This window comes from Triplophysa dalaica, chromosome 17, assembly GCF_015846415.1.
Source record: "Triplophysa dalaica isolate WHDGS20190420 chromosome 17, ASM1584641v1, whole genome shotgun sequence".
NCBI classification, from domain to species: domain Eukaryota; kingdom Metazoa; phylum Chordata; class Actinopteri; order Cypriniformes; family Nemacheilidae; genus Triplophysa; species Triplophysa dalaica.
In genome coordinates, this window is record NC_079558.1 from 20,897,244 (window position 1) to 20,907,405 (window position 10,162).

At 38.2% G+C, this 10,162-nt stretch overlaps 1 protein-coding gene across 1 annotated transcript in view; it reads left to right on the forward strand.

Annotated features, from left to right (window-relative positions):
* The window catches only part of mrpl38 (mitochondrial ribosomal protein L38), a 5,356-nt gene extending 1,282 nt beyond the window's left edge, over nucleotides 1-4,074 (forward strand). The window contains exons 2-9 of the mRNA XM_056770996.1: nucleotides 909-1,094; nucleotides 1,186-1,317; nucleotides 1,470-1,672; nucleotides 1,766-1,838; nucleotides 2,102-2,147; nucleotides 3,265-3,423; nucleotides 3,555-3,691; nucleotides 3,873-4,074. Coding sequence (XP_056626974.1) covers nucleotides 909-1,094; nucleotides 1,186-1,317; nucleotides 1,470-1,672; nucleotides 1,766-1,838; nucleotides 2,102-2,147; nucleotides 3,265-3,423; nucleotides 3,555-3,691; nucleotides 3,873-4,009 — 1,073 coding nt within the window. The 3' untranslated portion in view covers nucleotides 4,010-4,074. The remainder of the gene's footprint in view (nucleotides 1-908; nucleotides 1,095-1,185; nucleotides 1,318-1,469; nucleotides 1,673-1,765; nucleotides 1,839-2,101; nucleotides 2,148-3,264; nucleotides 3,424-3,554; nucleotides 3,692-3,872) is intronic.
* The last annotated feature ends 6,088 nt before the right edge of the window (nucleotides 4,075-10,162 follow it).

A 10,162-nucleotide genomic window follows, 5' to 3' on the forward strand; every position in this document is an offset into this window, starting at 1 on the left:
GTTTCAGACTTTTTTTAACAAATTCGGAGCAAGAAAAATTATATTTTATATTTTTGTAGATTTTAAAAAATAGAAGTTTAAAATACAACGAATGCACCAATAATGTTAATGGACAACATCACATGTAATATTCAAACACTGAAATGGACCCTTTTTGTGAATTACATGCTTTTATTTTAGTAAAGGTTTTGAATGATTATTAAAAAGTTTCGAGCCGTTACATGCGCTCAATGAATCTCAGGATAGCCTAAACTGTGAAGGATACATTTGTTCCATCCTTAAAAACCTGTGGAAATAAGGTCGCATTTTGGAACTGCATTTGAAGCAACCTTTGAATCAGGACAGCCTTTGGAATCAGTCTTAAATTGCTTCTTAAAATGTTAGAAATGTTCCTTCAAAGAACGCAGCCCCCGAATTGGGACAGGCACAGTGTCTCGTCCCGTGGCAGCCATGTTTGTCTTTGTCTACCGGTCTCTATTGTGAGTTTATGTCCACTGAATCTGGATCTTGTCTGCATGGCTCTAATTTATTTATCCATCACTGTGTACAGACAGTCTGACACACTGTATTCTCTCTTTAGGGTCAAATAGCATTGCATTTTACCTGGTTGTTTTGTTTGGGCTTCCCAATGAGTGATATAGTTAAGTTTCATTTGTGAGTGTGATTTTATCAGTATTGTTGTGGTTGAGAGCAACAGTAGATGTTAGGACCGAAACATCAGGACTGAAGCTTTGGACCAGCTGTCAGAGAGGATTCGTGTCTTCGCTCATCTCGTGGTGTTTCAGGGCTTTATAATGATAAGAGTGAGAGTCACAGTGTTTTAGATGTTTCTGTGAATTTGATTGCCCTTTTTAATCTTTTGTGATATAATAAATCCCTTATTTATTGCATCTGTGAATGATCTGCAGCTGTTTTGGGTCACCGGTCCCCTCCTCTGGGTCCGATGCCTAATGAGGACATTGACTCTGGTCAGCTGGACTCTTTGGAGAAATATCGCAGTTACACGCGCTATGTGACCGCAGTGGAGGAGGCCGACCGGAAGGAGGTGTGGTGGAGGACCTATAGGAAACACAGAGAAGAACAGACGGAGGAAGGTAAACCACAGGGGAAAAAAGACACAAAACACACACGCCAATAAGAACCTGTATGTAACGCTTTCTTTTTGTTTTTATTGTGTCTGAGCAGCCGTTAAGCCGATTAACATTGGTCTTCCGTATCAGCGTCCGTCCAGAAAGACAGAGGTGAGAGAGAGGAAGAGGTTGATGATGGAGAACAAAAGAAACCCTGAGCTGGAAAGAGCCGATCGCCTGCGTGACTGTGAGTGACTCCATCATCATGATCTGTATATTCTAAGTCTGTGGAAAGATCCATGAGCCATTTATTACAAAAAATCAGATTTTTGCAGCTTTTCATCGTGAGCGCACTCCTGTAAAGCAGTGGAGTTCAATGTCACCTTTTCTGGCTTCCAGTTCGAATATCCGTGGACAAAGTAAAAGCAGAATGGGAGAAGTCAAACGGCCCGTACCACATCCAGAGGGTCGCTGAACACTACGGCGTCTATAAAGATCTGTTTCCCATGGCGTATTTTGTGCCTCGGGTGATGCTGCGTGTGACTTACGGAGACAACAGCGATGCAGTGGTGCATTATGGGAATCACTTAACGCCAACTCAGGTGAGCCGGTCCAAGCGAATTCCATGCATATTTTTTGTTGTTTGAAATGAAATGAAACAACTTTGATTTGTGGTCTGTTTTGTCTGTTCTCAGGCGGCACAGGCACCTCAGATCAGTTATGAAGCGGAGGAGAATTCTCTCTGGACGCTGTTACTAACCAGCCCAGGTACAACAAAAATGTGACGCATATCTTGACTCAAATATCCCAAACTAGAAGTGTCAATCACAAGGTGATTTTACACATTTTATAGATAAATAATAAAACACCGGATAAGTGTTTTTAACCGAGGATAAACGGATTATGATCTTTCTCTGTCTGGTTGAAAACAATGTTGTGCTGCAGTCTGGAAATGAGTAGAATACACTACTCAGGTGATTCACAAGAGGGCGACAGAGACAGAAAGTAAGATTCGTGTTTGTTCTGTGCAGATGAACACCTGATGGACGGTGAACAGGAGTATCTCCACTGGCTGGTGTGAGTGTCATCTCATCTGAACCACTTAACATATACCTATAAACTGTTTATTTAGACACACCTAGAGCTGAACGCGGTGACCTCCTGAACCTTGATGTGTAATGTTAACTATTCAGATATACATGTTTAATGCTTCACATTCTCTCTGGGAAGTGAAAGCATCGCCGCTTCTGAAAGTCAACAGTCACGTTTCAAATGTCTGAGTACATCAATCTGACACTGTCCCTTTGTCAACAAAACCGCCTGAAACTGGGTAGAGCTTTGATCAATTCTTATCTCGTTCATTAGAAATATTTCTATTAATATTGATGTTTGCTAAAATAACCTGCGCTGCTATTGTTAAAGGGATAGTTCAACATAATTAACACCATTGACTCACCCTCTTGTCATTTTGAACCTGTTTGACTTTCTTTCTTCCGCAGAACACAAAAGAAGATATTTTGAAGAATGTTGAAAACCGAACAGCGGTGGCACCCGTTGACTTCTATTGTGTGGACACAATACCAATGCAAGTGAATGGCTGCCATCGCTGTTCAGTCAACAACATTTATCTAAATATCTTCTTTTATGTTCTGCGGAAGAAAGAAAGTCATTCAGGTTTGAAATGACAGGAGGATGAGTCAATTATGGCAGAATTGATTTTTTTGGGTGAACTATCACTTTAATACTTATACTTATTAATAAAAAAACTGTCCAGAAAATGATTTTCTACTTAGTATTGTTGTATTTTGTATCTCTAGTACAAATACATAAACATTTCAAATTAAGATACATTTATTTTAGAAGCGAAATGACTTTCTCTGAAAAAAGATCAAAATTAAATAAATGTATGAATTTTTTTTTAATAAATATTTGCTTAATATAAATAACTGAGCAATGACTTCAGAAAAAATAACTTGAATTACATTTTATCTCTTTATTAAGGACCAATGTATTTTTTTGTTGTGTCCAGCTGAAAGACAAGACGTCTTATGCATGAATAAACTTACTATCTTTCATTATTTTTCTTGTCAAATACACGTCTCCATTTAATAATTGTGGATATTTGTACTATAAACCAGACAAAAAGAAAGTTCATTTTTTGCAGTGAAAGTATCCATCTTTTTCACCTGTACAGTGGGAATATCCCTGGAAATGCGGTTATGTCAGGAGAAGAGATCTGTCATTACATCAGTCCATTTCCTACCAGAGGAACAGGCTTTCACAGATTTATCTTCATCCTGTTTAAACAAGACGGCCCGGTGGATTTCAGCACCGACCAGCGAACCGCCCCATGGTGAGATAGTGTTTTATCTTTCTACTACACAGTACTGTAAACAGTCAATTATTTCATACTAAAGCGGAAGTGTTTTCAAATGATGTTTGAATGTCGGCAACAATCTAAATGGACATAAATTGTGTATGCAGTTATTGTCTGAAGCAGCGGACTTTCCGAACATTGGACTTCTACAGAAAACATCAGGATGTCATTACTCCCGCCGGTCTGGCCTTCCATCAGAGTCAGTGGGACCAGTCGGTGACAGACACATTTCATCAGTTATTCAGTGAGCATTTCATCCCTATGAACTTCTTTTTCTGTATTTAGGAGCAAAGTCTGATGATTTATTCCGAGAGCAACACACTTGCTCTAAGAGCCAAAGTTGACTTTTTGAGCGTTGAATCAAATGAACCTTTTATGACAGAAGAACTGACTGCTGCTGAATGATCTTTTTGTTTCATTTACAGATATGAGAGAGCCTGTGTTTGAATATGAAAGACCACCAGTGTATCACCCAGCCCAGAAGAAATACCCTCATGGACAACCTCTCAGATACCTCGACCGCTACAGGAACGGAACAGAACACACATATGGAATTTATTAAATCTTCACGTGTGTAATATGTTCATTGTATGTTTCTTTTTCTAATAAACTAAATGTGACACTGAATGTTTCCATATGTCAGCGTCAGACTAAAAGCATTTTATGCCATAAAAAGTACCACAAGCAACTGACTTGAGTACTGAAAAAAAGAAAAATGACAGTAAGACTTTTGTGCGAGTCATCCATCAAATGGGTTTCCTTTCAGGAAATGGGGAAGAATTTCCTTCTAAAGCAGAACAAATATAAAATGGCCTTTGAAACAATCAGTTCATTATGCCACTGAACTTCCACTAGACGTCTTCAGTCCCACAATCTGAAATACGTCAATGATCCTCAGACCGGTTTTCAAGAAGATAATTACATCGTAACACAACAAAGATGTAATAGTAAGGATCTGATGGTGTGTTACACTGTAGTTTACATTATACACTTATATTATACCACGGATCTATCTGAAACGGGTCCGTTTTAAAGTAAAAAAAATAACATGTTTAAAAAGTTTAATAGATTGAGATCAGATGAAAGCACTCCAGACTTCTACATTATTATTTCGCAGTCTAGAATAACAGTAAAATCATCAAACTGTAAAAAGCAATTTCAAATTTATTTGTAAACAAAACTTTCCTGTAGCTTAGTGGTAAGAGCATTGTGTTAACAACGCAAGGTTGTGGGTTCGATCCCAGGGGATTGCAAATACCTATGTAAAATATATAGGATAAAGCAATGTAAGTTGCTTTGGAAAAAAGCGTCGGCCAAATGCCTAAATGTAAATGTAAAACAAATGCTTGCACATTAACTAACGAAGAGTTAAAAATGTGCACTGACCAAAATTATAATCGCAAAACTTTTGTTTTTGTCCCCATTTTTCATGAGCTGAAGATTTTTTCTAAGTACACAAATGGCCTATTTTTCAAATTTTCTTCACAGATCTGTCTAAATCTGTGTTAGTGAGCACTTCTCCTTTGCCGAGATAATCCATCCACCTCACAGGTGTGGAAGATCAAGATGCGGATTAGACAGCATGATTATTGCACAGGTGTGCCTTAGGCTGGCCACTATAAAAGGGCCACTCTCAAATGTGCAGTTTTATCACACAGCATAATGCCACAGATGTCGCAAGTTTTGACTGAGTGTGCAGTTGGCATGCTGACTGCAGGAATGTCCACCAGAGCTGTTATCTGTGAATGGAATGTCCATTTCTCTACCATAAGCCGTCTCCAAAGGCATTTCAGAGACTTTAGCAGTACATCCAACCGGCCTCACTACCGCGGACCACGTGTAGCCACACCAGCCCAGGACCTCCCCATCCAGCATCTTGACATCCAACTTGACTGGGCAAGTGCTCTCATTCGATGGCGTCTGGCACTTTGAAGATGTGTTCTCTTCATGGATGAATCCCGGTTTTCACTTTACAGGGTGGATGGCAGACCGCACGAGCGGTTTGCTGATGTCAACTTTATGGTAGCCCATGGTGTCTTTAAAACAGCAATTACAGGAAATGAGATCAAGACAAACAGAGCTCAGAGCTTTTCAACTCAACTCAACTTTATTTATATAGCGCTTTTTACAATTTTCATTGTTACAAAGCAGCTGTACATGAGACACATTGAATATAAGTATGAATTCTAAAGCAGCCCCCCCGGCCAGGCAGATAGTGCAAAATAATATGCAAACGGTGGTGAGGAACCCAAAACTCCCATCGAGAAAAAAAACCTCAGGGAAACCCAGGCCCAACCAGGGGATTCCAGTTCCCCTCTGGCAAAAGCTGCTGCCTCTGCACAAGCTCAACAGTGCTTGCACAACAAGGCTTAATACAATTTTAAAAATGAAGGATTTAAGATTATCATTAACAATCTAATAGCATTTGAAATGTTGTAGGAAAAACAAAGTTGTCGCGTCCTTTATCCAGCTCTATCCTCTTAGCTCTTGTCAGGTCACCGCTTCCCATTCTCAGCTCTGCCATCAGGTCTGGGCATGAACTGCATCCTGCGGTAACCTTGGAACAAAGAGACAAGACTGGCTGAGAGTTTTTCATGTATAAATCATTCCACAAATGGGTTTCTTTTTAGGAAATATGGAAGAATTTACTTCTAAACCAGACAACATATAATATGGCTTTTGAAACAAGCAGTACATTTAGTCACTGAACATTGACTAGACGTGTTCAGTCCCACAGTCTGGAATCTGAAAAAGACTGGTTTACAAGATAATTTCTCATGCAATACTTGGACAACACAACAAAGATGTAGTTGTAAGGGTCTGATGGTGTGGGAAAAAAGTTTTGTCTTGGAAGCCCTGACTTTAACCTCATCCGTGGAACTGATGCCAGAACTGATGTATTTTTATACTCCTTCACATTTCTGGTGCAGCTGATGGTGAAAGTATGCAGTATAACACTGAAGAACACTTTGGGCTTAAAGGGACAGTGCATCCAAAAAGGCAAATTCTGTCGCTTACTCACCTATTCATGTCGTCAAACCTGTATGACTTTCTACTACCGAACACAAAAGAAACCATTTTGAAGAACGAAAACAACAGAACAACACTGAACCTTGATGAATTCCACTGTATGAACACAAAACCACTGAGACATTTCTCAAAATATCTTCTTTTGTATCCCACTCAAGAAAGTCATACACAGGTTTGGCTTTATCAAGTGAAAAACAATCAGTCGCTGCTTTGTTTTTCATATTGTGTAACTTCATGTGCACTTTGTTTAGAAGATGAGCTCATTACAAGATTAACATCCCTAACAACACTGTGATGTCAAGGAAAGAGATTGGTCATTACATCACTTCCTTTTCCTGCCTGAACTTCCATTTCTGTGCGTGAGATCCTATTTTCTGGAAAATCCAGCAGGAGATTAGACTGCATGAAATTAATTTAAAAAAATATATATTTTCATCTCAATGAATGTTGTTGGAAGCAGCTCAACATTAACAGCGCGTAAATGTGTTCGCCAAAGTTGGCTTACAGGAAACAGTAGTGATGATTATAAGCTCCAGTTTCTCGTTTCTCTGAAACATATTTATAGATTTCCATTAAAAAGCAACACATACTGTCAGCATTTTCAAAAATAAAATCATAACTCATATGTAGCACAATAGGTTAAAAACCTACTTTTAAAGAAACGATTCTACCAAAAAGAAAGTTTTTTTGATCTGTGAGACTTTCTTTTGTTAATACCACAAAGCAGAGATGCACGGATGCCAAGGTCACCGTTTTCCTGCAGAACCGACTACACTTTGAATACTACAAAGTGACTTTCCGTAAATGTTTGTATAATGCATAAAGAAGACTGTGAACTAATTTAGGTTTAAAAGTGACACATTTTGAGGTGGGTATAATGTTGCTTTAGGCTACTTATGTTATTCAGATCTGGCAACCCTGGTGATGCGAAACACAATGATCACACTGCACTTTTCAATCATATAACGCACGCTGTGAACTCAATAGAGGATAAAAAGCACCATAAAATAACCCCATGTGACCCGTAATGTACATTTCAACTCCTCTTAAGCCACACGTAACATCATTTAAAATGCAATTGTTCAAATGCAATCTTTTCTATCATTTACATGTCATTCAACTTTTGTAAGTTACACAACTGCTGTTTTATACTATGGGCTTGTGGGTTTGTAAAAACACAAGGATGTGCAAACAGGGACAGAACTTTTATTTCTTAGCAAACAAACTTGTGCATGAGACGTTTTAACACTAAGATGTACTAAAAGCCCACTTAACATGGCCTTCAGTCATCCTGGGCGGCGGTTCAAGCATGTCAAACAGAGTCCAGGCGCCGCTGATCTCACAACCAGGCGATTTGCAGCATCTCCTCTACGTCCAGAAGTTTCTCTCTGGGTTTTCCGTGGGGTTTTCCTCTCCGCTCCACCTCGGTGTTGATTTTCTCCCATTCGGAAAATAAAACTGTTCTCACACCTGTCATGCAATCAGATGATTACGATGAGACAGGTTTATTTTCCGATACAACCAGTTTGAGATCTCGCAAAACACATTTTGCTCGAGGCAGGATTAACTTACTACAAATCAGGTTCTGGTTCAGTAGCACAATACACCCACAGAATCTGACTGTTGCAACATCACAGAAATATGTGTGCGAGGGTGGCGGGGGAAAATATTACAGCAGGAGGGATAAAAACAGTGCAAGTGTGAGTGTGTGTGTGTGTTGGCGCGACTTGTGTTTGAAGAAATACATACTTCAAGTTCAAATTTATTTGTAAGCAAAACAACACAAACGTTATCACCTGAACTTACAAAGAGTTCAAAACTTCTATTTTAGACTTCTATTTCAAGGCACTAAAAGCATTTACGGGAAAATAAATAAAGACATGTAATGTTAACAATGCACTGAGCCAGACCAGTCCTATGTGCGTCTGAATATGTACATCTGGATAAACATCTGGAAAACTCAAAAATAAATTAAACCTAAAGTAATGTAAAATGAAAGATAGAATAAAACACAAAACAAAATCTGTCTGGAAAAATGTTAAAGGTCATTAGAACCATATTCAGTCAAATGTGGCGAAATAACGCCCCAAAGACTAAATAAATAATAAAAGTCTTTTCTGTGACATTAGCCATGCCCAAAACACAGACATACAGAGTGACCAGTGTTTAAATCACTGACTATAATTATACTGTTATCATGTTTCATCTTCTATCTTAACAACAGCGATTACAGGAATGAGATCCAGACAAACAAGACAAACAGAGCTCAGAGCTTTTCATGTATAAATACATTCACCCTAAATGAAACAACAATAGTTCCAGGAGTTGGTTTAAGTGAACTATAACTTTAATCTCATGTCAACTCATATTCTGTATTGTGTGTTTTGTTGTGCTTTTTATCGTACACGTGGCTCATGTTTGCCATGAACTTTATTGTCTTGCATTCATTGTGGAAGATACAATAAGAAAATAAAGATCACAGATAAAAAAATATATATTTCACGTGTCTCCAAAATGACAATGAGATTAAAAGAGAGAACGCATCACGTGTGTCTGAGATATTTCATCTGGTGAAAAAAATCAGACACGTCTGTCATAAGTGTTTCAGAAGAATGTCAACAATGTGTCAAACTGAGCTCAGATTTGTTAAATCTTCAAACGCCAATATTACTGAAGATCTCATAAATAAACTCTTCAAAATACCTCAAATCCAGATGATTTTCCCTCTAGAATGTCCACCTTGACCTGATTTGTTGTGAATCATTTTCTGATATTGTATGATCCTGAATATACCATGAAAAGATACATTTACACTGACAAAAGCAATTGCATAAATAATGTTTAAATATGAACTTGTAAATATAGAAATATAGTCTTTTGTCACAAATTTTATTGACAGAACACCAGGACATTGAATGTCATCATTCCCACCGGCCTCAGCGGGAATCTGTCACACTCCTGGCAATTATATATGCTATCTTGTTTCTTATATTGGCTGCAGTGTCACTGAGGTGCTGCGTCTGTAAGTCCACTATGATAAACATCTGTTGCATTAGGCTAATAAATATATTGACGTCGTCTTATAAGCCATCACAAATTAACAAGACACACTCGGTGATTAACAAGAAGCACATCCTCTCTATTGGCAGGAACCCCCTGGGCTGAAAAAACGCTGAATACCTTTTCCCAGGAATTCCCATGGGCCGGTTTGCTTCTGCTCCATAACTCTGGAATACACAGATGAACACACAAAAATGAAAGTTTTGAAACCAAAAAGGGTAGACAAGTAAACAATTTCTTTGCGATAATGAAAGCAGCATGGACTTTTCTAGTTTAACTTCCTTTGGGAGATTGAAAGCCCTTTTGCATTTGCTGGACGGAAAAGAGCTTTGTCTAGACTGGCTTACCATCAAGGACAATCTTCATTATTTATCTGAAATCACATTAGTGGGAAGGAAAGTTTCCTTTAAAATTAGCAGTTCACAATAAGGTCGCAATGGCTTACATGTACAAACAATGAGCGATGTAGTTTTGGTTAGTTTATTCATCTTTATTCAAAGTTGTTTAATGGTTTAATTATTATGAATGTTAGTTCAATGTGCATTAACTATAATGTCTACAGAAATAACTTTTAATTTTGAAAATTATTTGTGAACACTAAATTGACTACATAATGTGCCTAATT